Source organism: Phoca vitulina, unplaced genomic scaffold, assembly GCF_004348235.1.
Source record: "Phoca vitulina isolate PV1807 unplaced genomic scaffold, GSC_HSeal_1.0 scaffold22, whole genome shotgun sequence".
Taxonomy (NCBI): Eukaryota; Metazoa; Chordata; class Mammalia; order Carnivora; family Phocidae; genus Phoca; species Phoca vitulina.
Window position 1 is genome coordinate 17808844 of NW_022589725.1, and position 15593 is coordinate 17824436.

General features: G+C 46.6%; 1 protein-coding gene across 1 annotated transcript in view; it reads left to right on the forward strand.

Annotated features, from left to right (window-relative positions):
* Positions 1–15587, forward strand: part of CDS2 (CDP-diacylglycerol synthase 2) — a 57674-nt gene extending 42087 nt beyond the window's left edge. The window contains exons 2-13 of the mRNA XM_032419375.1: positions 1045–1181; positions 2428–2524; positions 3284–3381; positions 5303–5442; positions 6949–7007; positions 8058–8140; positions 10079–10166; positions 10688–10756; positions 11687–11839; positions 13386–13505; positions 14677–14780; positions 15036–15587. Of these exons, the coding sequence (XP_032275266.1) occupies positions 1045–1181; positions 2428–2524; positions 3284–3381; positions 5303–5442; positions 6949–7007; positions 8058–8140; positions 10079–10166; positions 10688–10756; positions 11687–11839; positions 13386–13505; positions 14677–14780; positions 15036–15168 (1281 nt within the window). The 3' untranslated portion in view covers positions 15169–15587. The remainder of the gene's footprint in view (positions 1–1044; positions 1182–2427; positions 2525–3283; positions 3382–5302; positions 5443–6948; positions 7008–8057; positions 8141–10078; positions 10167–10687; positions 10757–11686; positions 11840–13385; positions 13506–14676; positions 14781–15035) is intronic.
* Positions 15588–15593: the final 6 nt, after the last annotated feature.

Consider the following 15593-nt stretch of genomic DNA (forward strand, 5'->3'; position numbering starts at 1 on the left):
AGCTCTGCAAATACAAAGCAGTATTGTTCGACTCTAATTCGAAGGGATTTGATTTCTCTTCCATCTCTCCCCAACAGCAGTGGTTCTAAATTCCTGTAAGAGATAAATGCTCTGAGTAGTAAGGTCCCAGGATTTAGAGCAGCCTGCCCTTGGTACTTTGGATAGAGAGCCTATTGCTGGCATGACTCTGGTCCCCTCGCAGGGGCTGGCAAGCAGGGTGAGTTTCTAACATGGCCGGAGGCTGGATGGCTACTCTGTGGGTGACATCGCAGGGTCCGATGGTGCCCAGGGCTGCGTGGCAGGGAAAGGACAGCGGCACCCCAGTCCTGGTGAAGCCTTGACTCTAGTAAGCAGTACTGTGTGGCTTCCACACTGCCTGGGGCTGGCCTCCTCATGGGGTGCTCTTGTGGAGTCTGGAAGTAACACTGTGGACTTTGGGGAGTCCTGTGGGGGACAACAGCCTGAACACCCAGCTTTTCTCTGAGAACCTGGACAAAGTCACAGGCCACTCTGGGGGCACTGAGAGTCCAAACGTGTTGTGGCAGAGCAGGGACTTTGCTGCATGATTTAGGTGTTGGTGGAGAGGGGTTTTTAGAGGTGGATGCATCTTTCTGGTGCCAGCAGCCAAACCCTTCTAGGCACTAAGCCTGGCAGCAAGGGCAGGGTCAGGAATGAGGTCCTGATGAATTTCAGGCCTGCCTCCCCTTTTGCTTTGGATACAAAAGAGCCCCTTTCTCCCTCCTCTGGACTGTCCCCTCCCCTGCCCCCGGTAAGGCAAGGGGGTTGAGCAGATTGTGGCTGTTCCTCATTCCCCCATGGTACAGATGCATGCCTCGCTTCCAGCAGAGAGTTGGCCACCTCGGCACATGTCAGAACAGTGTCGGGATCGCTGTGAGTCCCATCTGTTCTGTCACCTGACTGTGCCAGGTCCTCAAGCCTTGTTGGGGGGTCTTTTCCCACAGATTTCCAATGACAGGCATGTACTTCTCAGTATCCTACTAGGCATTTTTGACCTTTTCCTCATCTGTTTTTTTTGCCGTGTAGGAATCGGAGTCAGAAGCAAAGGTAGATGGAGAGACTGCATCGGACAGTGAGAGCCGAGCGGAAGCTGCTCCTTTATCAACCTCTGCAGATGATACCCCAGAGGTCCTCAACAGGGCCCTTTCCAACTTGTCTTCAAGGTAACCTGGCTCCATGATGCAGATGCTTGCGAGGGGCTTGCTCCAGGTCCGAGGGCCGTGGAAGACCCAGAGCCCTCAGACAGCCTGCGGTCTTGTGACGTGAGCCCACTGCTATCACAGTGTGCAGGGTGGGCCTGCCCAGCGGCAGTGGCCACAGTCTCCCTGCTTCTGCTCAGGGCTCCACTGAATGTAATCTAGTACTTACTGGCAACTATGAGCAGAGCCTAGAAGGATCTGGCCCTTGGAGGGTGCTGTCGGCGGGGCTGAGAGGTATAGTAGTCCGAGGAGGAGGAAAGTGTAGACAAAGGGGTGGTGGTGGGCAAGGTTGCTGACGCCACATGTGAAGGGGTTTGTGACTAATAGACGGGCTGCTTTTCACAGAGGAGCCCAAGTTTCTAGGTCAAAGTTTTCCCTCTCCCACACACATCCATTGTGGACATTCCTTAAATTCTCCCAGAAGAATTGAGAAATCTCAACTCGGGTGAATCCAGGGTTAAAATATTAGTCCCTTGAGACTTTGGTCCTCCAACACTGGCTATGTGAGCAGATTAAAAATGCAAACGTTAAGACCCGAAAACATTACCTGAAGGTGTTTCTATGTGTGTCTTGCACACATGTGTCTCTTTGAAAGGTGGTATTGTGCGGTGGTCGAGGGCATGGGGTCTGGAGCCAGACTCCCAGGCTTCAAATCTCAGTTTGACCACGTCACACCTGTATGATTTGTGCATCCATTTCCTCATCTGTAAACGTTAGTAGTGTTGAGGCTTAAATGCATTAATATATGCCGAGTCCTTATAAGAGTGCCCGATGCATCTTTGTGATTGTTATTATCGTTGGTTAATGTTGTTCTCACCATAAAGATGCAGGGGCAGAGTGATGTAGGATTCTGCTGCCGGAAAAATGTGCTTTGTTTTTTCTTTGGATAGAGAGCCATAGAAGCCATCCAAGTAGATACAGAAGTAGGGTACCACATTTCCCTCGGGACTTTTGCCTGATCCCTTTGTTAAGATACAAGCTGGGTGTATTTTTCTGTAGGCCTTGGAGCACCTGCTGAGTTTGGTGTGGGTGAGGTGATGGCTCTGTTTGCCCTACTTCTGCCTGCATCTGGCTAGTACCTCCGCCAAGGTGAAGGAGGTGCTCCTGGAAGGGATTGACCTCTCCTCCCAGAAAGAGCCATCCCCCTTGGGTTTGTGCTTTGCTTCTTTCTGGGCTCCTAACGTATTTTCTCCTTCCCCTCTTCTCTTAGATGGAAGAACTGGTGGGTGAGAGGCATCCTGACTTTGGCCATGATTGCATTTTTCTTCATCATCATTTACCTGGGACCAATGGTTTTAATGATCATTGTAAGTGCCATTTGCATGCTGTTTTGGTTTTGCCTTCAGTTTTTCCCACAGGATCCGTCGTCTTAAGTGTAAGGTGTTGGGTTGGTTCTGGGAATCAGTGGGAGTCCCGGCTCCTCAGACCACATCTGCCTTAAGAGTATCTGTGACTTCTCCCCTTCTAGGAGCCAACCGGAGGGGTGTTGGCACCAGCCAGTTGTGTGTGGTTAAAGGTATCTCTTCGTTTTAAAAGTGGATATTATTATTTCAGCTGTTTGATTAGCCTGTGACCCCGGCTATGACTCTGTGTGACTCTCTGTTTTGTTTCTTGTTTCCCTGGGGCCTCACTGTGGGGCTTAGGACTTTGATTTAAAAAATCCCAGTCCGCAGCACTGCTCTCTTAGGCTTCCTGCTGTCATGGACAGGGTCAGATGACTAGCGGCTGACTGCTGAGCAAAGCAGTTGGGGCTTTTCAGGTATTTCTATTCAAAGTCAAAAGGGGAAGAGATTGATTGAGTCCAGGGAGGTACAACAATAAAAAGTTAATTGAAGCTTCAGGGGTGCATATTTCTCAGATCTACTCATTGTGACATAAAGGACTGCACTGCCAAAGGGGTGCAGAGTGAGTGAGAAAGGAGGAGGAGAGCAGAGTCAGTGTAGGACTGACATTCTTAAATGTGATAGTTTTTCTTCAAGGCCCATGACCCGTGTGCGGGTTTCTGTTTCCAAAGATGGGAAGAACTGGGGAATTAGCAAGTATTCTGATTCTTTTGTGTCTTGCAGGTGATGTGTGTTCAGATTAAGTGTTTCCATGAGATTATCACTATTGGCTACAACGTCTACCACTCCTATGACCTGCCCTGGTTCAGAACCCTCAGCTGGTAAGCCCTCTAGCCCCACAGGGGCCCTTAGCAGATTTGGATGACAAGCGTTTTGTGGTAGATATTTACAGTCATGGTGGGTAGGTGGGGAGTGATGGCCACTGACTCACATAGCACCTTTAAGACCCAAGTATTTTATGTGGCTGGCCTGTGAGGGGTGTTTAGGAGTTGCCTGGGGTCTCGAATCTCCCACACTGAGTGCATCTGTGAGCACGTTTGCCTTGGTATTTGGATTCATCAGACTTTGCACAGTGGCCCCCACTTCTAGACCAGTATATTTTTTATGCTCTATCCCAGCGTCCTGTGAGAGTCGTCTGTAGGTTGTCAGTGCTGGTGTTGCTATCTCTAGAACTTGGTTTCCTCGTCCATGAGACAGATGGTTGAGACCGAGTCAGTTGGCTTTGGAGCCCTCATTCCTCGGATGGAGGTGCCTTAGGGGCCAGAGTGGACAGGAGTGAGCCTGAACGCAGAGGATCTGGGCTCCTCAGAGAAGCTCTGTTCCCTCTCTCCTAGAAAAGGGCTCAGCTGCCTTCAAGCAGAAACAAAATCAAAACCTGTAACCCAGGTGATGTCTGAGATCCCTTTCTGATCTGACACTCTGCTTTATTGGCTGTAATGTCCTCAGGGGACACGCGAGCAGAGCTCTGCGTGGTGCCAAGAGGACTTGGGGTAAATATGGACCCTTCTCACCTTCTGTGCTGGGATGCAGGGATTGGTTCCATGCCTTAGCAGCCTGAGAGGAGTGTTTCAGGCCCCAGCAACTTGATCATGGCCAAGGGAGCTGACGTGCTCAGACTTGGGCTGGACACATCCTTCCCAGAGTTGCTTCCCCACCAGCCAGCCATTCACGCTGCCCCGTGGTCTCCACATGGGCCTGTGCTTGCCACTTGGGTTAAAGTATAGGTATCTCTTGTGGCTGTTCTGTAGCTGGCAAGCTGGTATTTTAAATTTTGTTAATACACTCAGGATGTCTGACCTTCGATTGTGGTCACTGACCAAAGGGAGTGTTTTTCATGTAACAGAAAACAAATCCAATATGAGAGTTCTTGAACCTCCACAATTGAAAAAAAAAAAAAAGAGAGAGAGAAAGAAAGAAAATGGAAGAGAGAAGCTCTCCATTCTCTTTCCTACCTCAGGATCCAGTTGAGTATGTGGAGTAGGCCTGCTTGCTCCCACACTCCGAAGCACCACTGAGGCTGCAAAGGTATATGAGCCATGGCTTCTCCCTTCCCAGAGCTCGGGGGAGGAGGCAGGTTATAAACAAATGAAGAATTAATGCTGGTGAGAGGTTTATTTGTCAGAGACAGGCTTCGGGGAGGTAGATACTCTGAGACAGAGCATAATTAATTGCTTAGTGAGATGACCAAATACTGCATATTATAGAAATGAACATGGGGGGAGGCAGGTACCATGTTAGGTTGTGCAAGGTTTTATGAAGACAATGGTATTTGAGCAACGGGTGACAAAATGGGTAAGCAAAGAGGATGTCCCAGGCCGGGGGAGACAGGAGCGAAGCAGATGGTGGCAAAGCCAGAGTAAACCACTGTGATAGGTGTGCGGGGTTCCTGGAAGAGTGGAAATAGGATGGGGAGGCGGGATGAGCCACTCTCTGGAAGGTCATCTTACGGTTGGAGTGTTCTCAGATCAGGTGTGGTAATTTTACAAAAGAAGCAAAAACTGAGTCCCAAGTTTGTGATAAATGGAGAGTGAGTGAAAGCTGCCACAGATTTCCAGATGAACTTCTCAGCCACAGGGTCCCCAGTGAACAGGGAACCGTGGTCGGCTTGTCCCTAGCAAGCTGCCTCGGGGGGCGCAGGGGGCGGGTGGGCTGCTGGTCTGATCCTCGGGGCTTCCTGACCGCCCCACTATAAAGGAGAGGCCGCATGTGCTCCCCGTGGCAGTGACCTGTCTCCATTTACAGGTACTTTCTCCTGTGTGTAAATTACTTCTTCTATGGTGAGACGGTGACCGATTACTTCTTCACTCTGGTCCAGAGAGAGGAGCCTTTGCGGATTCTCAGTAAATACCACCGGTTCATTTCCTTTACTCTCTACCTAATAGGTAGGCACTCAGCGGTTCTTCTTGTGTTTGTCTTGTTTTTGTATGTCTGCTGAGTAGAAGGTGGGGAACTTCTTGGTGAATGCACGGTTTTGATGATGTGAAGTCCGACTGTGCAGGGCAGCAGAGCTGAGGGCTCTGCCTTAAACGTGAGTCATAGCAGCTCTTGACTAAGAAATGGGACCCAGGGCCTTGAGTGGCTGTGGGGACTGCAGTCTGTGCCACCCGTCCTTGTGTCCCAGCCTCCGTGGGAGGACAGCATAGCACGGTCCAGTCCTGACTCTCCTGTTGGCAGAGATTCTGCGGCGTGATCAAAACCCAGCAGCTATCTTTAGGGGAGTCACCTGAGGAGCCGCATGAGGGACATTGCAGTGTGGTGGAAATGTTACCCATCCGTGTTGAAAAGGGCTCTGTGACTTCAGAGGAGCTGGGTGCTTAATCTTTGGGTCTCTTTTGTAATCTGGAGCTAAAACAGCAGAGGTACTGGGAGAATTTAATCAGATACATTAAAAGTTCACAAACAGTGAGGGGCTGTCAATGTAAACTCAGTCCTACCTGAGTGCTGAGTGTTAATGCTAGTGTTTGTCATAGTTGCCCTCAAAGCCAGTTTGAGGCACGGGAGAAATTTGTTCTGACCTAAATTTCAGTCTGACCTATTTTTGATCAGCTTGATAGCAGTACTTGGCTCTGTGAATGACACCTGGCCATTAAAATAGAAAATCCACCGCCAAGGGGTCTGTTGCTGTTGAGCATAGTCAGTGTGCCTCAGACCCTGAGACTGCCCCTCCCCCCCCCCAACTCACAGAGGGAGGCCAGGGGTCTGGAATAGCCAGCCACATGCTCTCTTCTGGGCAGGGCTGTGTTTGAGGGGCCCAGCCACTCCTGCAGGTAGAAGTCTCTTTCCTTCCTGGAGGAGTGTGGGGCCCTGCAGGTTTTATTTTTATTTTTATTTTGCCACCATGTGGGTCAGTGTGAGAGATGTGAGGCCCTGACTCCACACTAGGTAGATCCCACCCTTAGCCAAACCTATAATTTAGGACAGGGGTCAGCAAACTTTTTCTTAAGGTTCTAGATAAAATTTAGGCTTTGAGGGCCATAGGCTCTTTGTTGCAACTCTTCTGTTCTGCCTTTGAACATGAAAGGAGAACCCCAGACAATATGTAAACAAACGGGCTGTGTTTCAGTAAAGTTTTATTTATAAAAACAGGTGGCTGGCCTGAACTTTGTTGGTTGACCCTGCTCTAGGATCAGAATGTTCCTATCTGGTGAACAGTGTTCTAAATTGAGTGTAGTCTGCAAGATTTAAAAATATTGCCTTCCTTTGATTGTCTTGAAGGAGTCCATTTTTGCTTCTGACTCTTACTGGAATAAGAGGTTTATTCCCCTGGGCTTTGGAATTGTGCACTGCTTGGAAATTGGCCAAAAGACCATTTAACATCTAAAGGAAATGATTAGGACAAAGATAATGCAGAGTGTGATTCATTTTGCCCTTTCTCCTCCTCATACTAGGATTCTGCATGTTTGTATTGAGTCTGGTCAAGAAGCATTATCGACTGCAGTTCTACATGGTAAGTGAGATGTATGTGTGTGTGTCAGAATTCTTGGCTTTAGGGAAGCTCTGCAGAAACTCAGCAGACCTCTATGCTTTCTGTGACAAATCAAAACTCTGGAATGCAGTCTGTTTTGTGTGCATAGAACCTAGAGCACGAAGGGGTGTCCCCATTTTAAGTTCAGCGGCTCTGCATCACTCTTACTTAATTTACACCCCAAGCAACCTCTCCACTAGGACATGAAGGTGGCGTCCAAGTAAGGCTCAAGGTGAAGCTTCAGGCAATGCCCACAGATATCCTACCTGCTACATCTCTCCCTCAACTTGAAAACAACCCCTCACTGAGTGTCCCAATCACTCAAGTAACATTTTTTTTTTTAAAGATTTTATTTACTTGAGAGAGAGGGAGAAAGAACAGAGGGAGAAGGACAAGCAGACTCCCCACTGAGCAGGGAGCCCGACGTGGGGCTCGATCCCAGGACCCTGAGATCATGACCTGAGCCAAAGGCAGGCACTTAACCGACTGAGCCACCCAGGTGCCCCAGCACGCAATTAACATTTATGGAGAAAATGAGACGTAGCGAGGCTTTCAGAGCGTAGAGGGACTTGCTCACTAGTGGGCCCTGTGGTCCCTACTTTTGGTGGTAATTGTAGCTGGGGGCAAAGTTAATCCCAGATGCCTGTTCTGTACCTTTTTACTTCCAGTAAGACAGGTACAGAAGCAGATATATTTTCTGTTTTTGGTGTGTTTTTTTGTTTTGTTTTGTTTTTAGCAATTTTCTATTTGTTATTGCTGTTATTTGAAGTTCCTTTCAGTATAACAGATAGGTCAAATGTATTTTTTTTTTTAAAGATTTTATTTATTTATTCGACAGAGAGAGACACAGCAAGAGAGGGAACACAAGCAGGGGGAGTGGGAGAGGGAGAAGCAGGCTTCCCGCTGAGCAGGGAGCCTGATGTGGGGCTCGATCCCAGGACCCTGGGACCATGACCTGCCGAAGGCAGACACTTAACCAACTGAGCCACCCAGGTGCCCCAGGTCAAATGTATTCTTGATCTTCTTTTGCAGTTTGGTTGGACCCATGTAACATTACTGATTGTTGTAACTCAGTCACATCTCGTTATCCACAACCTGTTTGAAGGAATGATCTGGTGAGTGATGTCAGTGAGGGAGATTTCCCTTTTATTTTGTGGGTTTTCTCATGTCCAGGTAGACTGAGAACCCCTGCTTGCCTTCTAAGCCGGGGGTTCTCACCTTGAGCCTACATCAAAATCGTCTGCAGGGCTGGTTACAACACAGATCACTGGGCCTCACTCATGAGTTTCTCCTTCAGTAGACTCAGTAATGAGAATTTGAATTTCTGGTACATTCCCAGGTGATGCTGCTGCTGGTCAGGACCTATACTTTGAGAATCGATGTTCTAGACTAACAAGTACATGGATAATTAAAGAATGAAAGACAATGCAACTGTATAGCAACAGGTTTGCAAAACTAAAGGAAAATGTCATGATCTGGTAAAATGTAAACTACCAAAAGTCATGAAGAAGAAAACTTGAAAAGATCACTAACTGTGGAAGAACTTTAAAAATCGCCTAAAGAATCCACACCTGGGAAAAAACAACCAATGATAATAGCAGAGTTTTATCTACCCCTTCATACTAAAGCTAATAAGCTTAGGGAGGTAGAAAGAAGAATGTTAAACTGATTTTCTGTAATGATTACAGATAAACCATTGTAAATAAACTATTAGCAAATAAAATCCGACAAAGTGTCAAAAGAACCATATACCCATTACTTAGTAAATTTTATTCCAGAAATGCAATGGTTTCAGCAGGAAATCTGTCAGCATTTATGGAAATCAGCAGGCTGACTGAGGAAGCTGGATGATCTTGGTGAAAGGTGAAGGCATATCCTAGTTTATATAAGAGGTACTGAAGTGTTATGCTTAAGACCCCAGACTGTGCCTCTGTTCCCAGATCTCAGACTGAGGCTATAGTAATACCCACCTCCTGAGGAATAAATTAGTAAATATATGTAAAGTGCTTAGGACAGAGACTAGCTCATATAAATGTTGGCCTTGGGCATTATTACGTTTAAAACAATGATAATAATGGCCTGGGGAGTTACACAATCTTTCCCTTTCTTTCAGTTTTTGTTAGGTAATTCTAAGGAATGGCTCATGATAAGTCCTTATCTTTAGGGTCAAACATGACACGTGGCTCTACAGTGAATCTTACTAAAATCTCTGGTTGTTGGTTTTCATGCTCAACCTATAGGATTAGGTTAATTGTGGGTGTAGAAAATATGAAGAGCAGAGAATATGTGCTAGAAGTCTCGATCAAGTAAATAATGTGCGGGGTTGGGAGGATGCAGATGCTCCCATAACAGACAGAAAATATTGCCTCCAGTTGATGGGTCAGGAAGTCAGAGATTTATGTGTATTATGTTAAATACAGAACTTTAAATAGAGGACATTTTAAAAAAGTGATGGTCAGAGATGGAGAGTGAGGAGAGCAGAAGGATACAAGTGTGGAAATGGCCTCCTTTTTCATGGTGGGGATCAGCAGGCGGGGGGGGCGGCTGGGGGGTCACCAAGATAGCTAGCTGTGTGGGTTGTGGTTCTGCGCTCAGCATAGCCCTAGGGAGAGGGAGTGCTCATGAGAGCTAGTCATAAACCATTCACCAAAAAAGTAGGTAAATTACGAAATAGGAATGAGTAAAGGTAGTTATTTTGGGGGAATGGAGATAGGGACAGGGAAACAAGGAAAACTTTCTCTTCTTTACAGTTTGAATTTGTATTACCACGTGCATATATATTACTTTATAACAAAAAAAAGAAAAAATGGCCTTTTGTAGAACCCCACCTCCATTTATTCAGGAGCCATTCGGTAAAGATTTGAATGTCTGCTATGTGCCAGGCACTAGGTATGGCTTGTCTGGTATTTTCTTTCTTTCTAGCCTATTCCTTCATGGATAACAAGTACTTAGGGGTTATTTTGGTACTGGAATTGATGAATGGCATTGTTTTGTTGACATCTGAGGGATTGTCATCTGGGGAGAGTTGATTTTTACTTTGGTTTATTCCCTAGGTTCATTGTCCCCATCTCTTGTGTGATCTGTAATGACATTATGGCCTATATGTTTGGCTTCTTCTTTGGTCGGACCCCACTCATTAAGGTAAATGGGTCACCCTAACATGAAATATCACTGTGAGGGAAGGGTGGTGCTTTCCGTACAAGTAGATCAGCTTGGGACAGAAGAAGTATCTAGCTTGTGTGAATGTCTTTATGTCATCCCGGAGAAAGTCTGGCAATAACTTAGTTTTAAGAGAAAAGCCAAAGGAAGACAACTATTCATAAACAAAAAAAAAGCTAACAGAGAAAATATCTTTATAGACTACATAGGCACATTTTGGGGGCTCAATCTGAATTTGAGTATTGTCATTTAATTAGTATTCTATTTTATAATATAATTAAACTATTTGAATGACTAATTGGGACAGAATGGAAACTGAAGGGTATCAGGCCAGGAACAAGAAGACCAAGCACGGGGTTGTTTTAGAAGAAGGGGTTAACAGAATGAGGTGGGTCTTTTTTTTTTTTTTTTTTTAATAGTAGGAAGGTTTTAAACAAGTAATCATTGTTCCCAAAGCCAGTTGTCAAAATGCCCTTTGTTAAGAATTTGCTTTCTGTCCATAGCTGTCCCCGAAGAAGACCTGGGAAGGCTTCATTGGGGGCTTCTTTGCTACTGTGGTGTTTGGCCTTCTGGTAGGTGGTGGTTCCCTGCTGGGTGGGGGAGTGGACAGAGACCTCACACCCCCCTTCAAAGCTTGTCCAGGGCTAGAGAGCTTGTTTCCTGAGGCCTAGGACTCTGTCCCGCTGATTGGTAACGTTGCCCCCCTGAGGGGCATGAGCATGGCATGCTCTGTAATTGGCCCGGGCAGAGCCAGCTGTCCTTGATCTTCCAGTTTTCAACAGGGTCTTGGCAGCTGAGGAGCAGGGCCATGTGCACCTGCACTCCCCTCATGCCAAGGCATGGTGACACTCAGCAGGTAGCGTTCTCGTCCACGCATTTGATATTTCAAGGTTGAGTGATTGGCAGCTGAGAGTAGGAGATGAGGTGAGCTCTGCCACTCCGGCCGAGGTTCTCTCCCATGTGTGCCCTGTGGGAAGAGGATGATCTTCCCGCCCTTTCTGGAGCACTCCCTGCTTCTGACCATCCGGCCAGCCTCTCCTTTTTCAGGGGTGTCCAGCCGTCCTCCAGTTGATACCCGTACTTCACTGCTCTTCCACCTTCCTCCTCCGGGCCGGCTGTCTCTCACTGTACCACTTCCTGACAACCTGCCTCCAGGTCAAAGGAAATTAAGAGGTCCTGAGAAGAAGGGACCACAGCTCCCCTAAATGGGGAGAATCTTCTTGTAGTTCTTTGCCCAAATTCCTTCAGGTCTTTCCTGGATTTCGACCTGGGTGTTTGGGCAACTATGTGTAAAGCCTCAGCAGGCCATGAACCTCTTTTTAAACCCTTTTCCAAATTCAGGCAAAATACTCGTGGGGAAACATGAACCTCTCATTTAGTGCCCAGCTCGCAGTTAGCGGGGTGCTCGGCACTGTGAGGGACCCAGCCGAACCCCATGGGTGCCGCTTGGGCAGGCTGGCTGGGACTTGGCTCTTCTGCCTGACTCCGCTCTTCGTCCTCAGCTGTCCTATGTGATGTCCGGGTACAGATGCTTTGTCTGCCCCGTGGAATACAACAATGACACCAACAGCTTCACTGTGGACTGTGAGCCCTCGGACCTCTTTCGTTTGCAGGAGTACAACATCCCTGAGGTGATCCAGTCGGTCATTGGCTTGGTATGTGCCGCTCACGCTGGGCAAGCTACCCCTGGTTAGGTAGTGACTACAGAGAGAACCCTCTCTCCACCGCTGCCACTCCCTCAAAAAAACCTAGCTTCCTCCCTCCACAATTCGCGGGCCCCAGGATAGAGGAGACTTGTTCGAGTCAGGTAAGGGTGAGGGCAGAGGGAGACCTTTCATCTCACTGAGGTTCCTTTAGACCGGTGGTTCTCAAACTGTGCTCTGTGGGTCCCTGGGGAACCCTGAGATCCTTGCAGGGGGACTGTGAGGTCACAGTTATTTTCATCATAATATAATGACATTATTTGCCTTTTTTTACCTTGTTGACATTTGCCATGAATGGTGCAAAAGCAGTGGTGGGTAAGCTCGCTGATGCTCTAGTGTGAGGGAGGGCTGTGGCAGCAAACTGGACTAAGTCATGGGATTCTTCATGCCACACACTCGCAGTAAGAATAAGCCAGCTCCTCTCGAGAGTGTTTTTGATGAAACTGTAACGTGATTCATTTTATTAAATCCTGACCCTTGAATACATATCTGTCTATACTCTTGTGTACCCAAATGGAAAGTGTGCCTAGAACATTTCTGCCAAATACAGAAGTCCAGTGCTCACCGAAGGGAAAGCGCGTGCGTACCTGTTTGAGTTATGAGCTGAGCTTGCTCCTTTTTTATAGGGACGTACTTTTTACTTGAAAAGAACTGACAAACTATAGTTTTTCAGCCTTCTCTATTTGGCAAACAATTTTCTTGAAAAGGAACGAAGTGAGCCTGTCACTTCAAGGAAAACACCTGACAGTGATTGTTACCGATCATAGAATTTGGCTTCCAAGTGAAAGTATTTTGGAAAGCGTATACCTGCCACTGGAGCTTGACAGCTTCCTAATACTTCAAAGCTTTGTGGATGAGAGCTGCAGTGATTTTTTTTGTGTGATTTTTATAGTGATTTTAACATATGATGATTTTAACATAGGATGTTTTGACATTGTAATAGCAAACTGTGTCTACACTTGGAAGACTTATATAACTTGGTGAACCATCATTTTCTAAATGGCCAGTGCATGATGTTAACACCTGTCAGGTGTGGGTCAAAGAGCCATTCAAAGTGCAAGATACACCAACGGATTTTAATGTTAAGAGCACAAAAAGTTCATTCATAGGATCTCAAATTCCACACTGCACCAAATTTTTAAGAAACTACCACTTGTCAAGTTCTGGTGTAGTGTCAGAGAAGAATACTCATAATTATCTGAAAAGAGGTTGCTAAAATACTCTTCCTTTTTTCAGCCACTTAATTTATGTAAGGCTGGATTTTCTCCACATACGTCAACTAAAACATCATATTGCAACAGACTGAATGCGTAATACTGAATGTCCTCTATTAAACGCATTAGAGATTTACAAAGAAAATCCTGTTTTCTTTTTTTCTTTTTCTTTCAAAATCCAGTTTTCTTACTGATTTTGTTTTTGGAGGGAAAATAGAGTTCATTTCATAAAGAGTTATTTATGTTAACAAGACATCTTGACTGATTTCATTTATTCTCCTCAGACAACAGTCTGGATGTACCCCTTCCAGATTCACAGCATCGCCCTCTCCACGTTCGCCTCGCTCATCGGCCCCTTTGGAGGGTTCTTTGCAAGTGGATTCAAACGAGCCTTTAAAATCAAAGTAGGAAAACCCTCTTTTCTGTTCCTCTCATTGTCTCCCAGCCTGGTCTCCTCCTGTCCCACGCCTTCAACTACCACCTCCTTCAAAATACCAAGCTATAAACCCTGACTATTAATGCGTGCTCTTCTTCACCCATGGTGGGTATTTAGGCTGGTTAATTTAAAGTACATTGTTTCTGGGGCACCTGGGTGGCTCAGTCTGTTAAGCGTCCAACTCTTTTTTTTTTTTTAAGATTTTATTTATTTATTTGACAGAGAGAGACACAGCGAGAGAGGGAACACAAGCAGGGGGAGTGGGAGAGAGAGAAGCATTCTTCCCGCGGAGCAGGGAGCCTGATGCGGGGCTTGATCCCAGGACCCTGGGATAATGACCTGAGCCGAAGGCAAACGCTTAACGACTGAGCCACCCAGGCGCCCCAAACGTCCAACTCTTGATTTCAGCTCAGGTCATGATCTCAGAGTCCTGAGATCAAGCCCCACATCAGTCTCAGCACTGGGCATGGAGCCTGCTTAAGATTCTCTCTCTCTCTCTCCTCCTCTGCTCCCCCCCACCCCATCACATGTGCGCTCTCTCTCTCTCTCTCTCTCTCTCTGTATCTCTCTAAAAAACAACAATAACAACATTGTTTCCAAGAAAATTCAGTATAGTTGACCCTTGAACAATGCACTGATCCCTTCCCCCTGCCCCCGTCCTCCCATGCAGTAGAAAATTCACGTATAACTGTTGACCGGAAGAATTACTGGTAACAAACAGTTGATTAACACATATTTTGTATATTATACATATGATAGACTGTATTCTTACGATAAAGTAAGCTAGAGGGAAAAAATGTGATTAAGAAAATTAGAAAGAAAATACATTTACATCACTGTACTGTATTTACTGAAAAAAATTCATGTATATGTGGACCCATACAGTTCAAACCCCTGTTGTTCAAGGGTCAACTGTAGTTGGATTTTCAGTTTATTGTTCATACATCTTGTATCTTTCTTCAAAAGAAAGATTTTATCATAAGATGGTGTCCTATTATACCCTCGGCATTTGAACTAATACTTACTTTCTGTAGCGCTTAGCTACTCAGGACAGTAGCTGGGCCCTGAGGTGGGACCATAGTCCAGGGTTTGGGGTTGGCCTGGCCTGGGCTCACCAGCCCTGCCCCTGCCTCTAACAGGACTTTGCCAACACCATTCCTGGCCACGGAGGCATCATGGATCGCTTTGACTGCCAGTACCTGATGGCCACCTTTGTCAACGTGTACATTGCCAGTTTTATCAGGTACAGTGCCTTTCCATCTGAACCAAGTTGGTGGAATTTTAAATGTGGTGAAATTCTAGATTTTAGCTACATATCAGTGGGAGTGAAAAGCATCCCAAACATGAATATGGTTTTCAGTTGCTACTCTGTCTGGATTCTCTGAGGGTCCCCCAGCCCTCCACGAGTAGGGAAGAGGGAACAGTAGCCGTTTGGATAATCAGGCTCTAGAAGCTGCTGGATCCCCGCTCAGCACTGTTTCCTCACATTCTCTTCCAGGGGCCCCAACCCAAGCAAGCTGATTCAGCAGTTCCTGACCTTGCGTCCAGATCAACAGCTGCACATCTTCAACACACTCAGATCTCACCTGGCCGACAAGGGGATGCTGACAGCCGCCACAGAGGATGAGTAGGGGCCCCAGGGCCGAGACAGCAGGAGCAAACGGAGCGAGGGGCTGGGCTCCAAGGCAAAGCCCCACTGGTGTGACTCAGTCAATGACAAGGCTTCAACTCACTGTCTTTTTTTTTTTTTTGGTAGAGTGTTTTTTATTTGTGGGTTTTCAAAACAATCTGTATATACAGTCTATGTGCTTATGATTTGGGTTGTGGGTAAACTACAGCTTTGAGTTGGAAAGAAGTCACGGGGTCAGACCATTTGGGTTTTTTAAACAAAAGTTTTAACCTGGAAGACAGTGTTGCCCAACTGGGGTACATCTGCTTGGTTCTTCTTACTCTCAAGCTAGAGTTTCTGTTGCTGGGCTCGCTCAGAGAGTGGATGTCCATCTGTGGCTGACCAGTTCAGGGGCACCCCCTGGCCTGTCTTTGTAGCTGACCATCC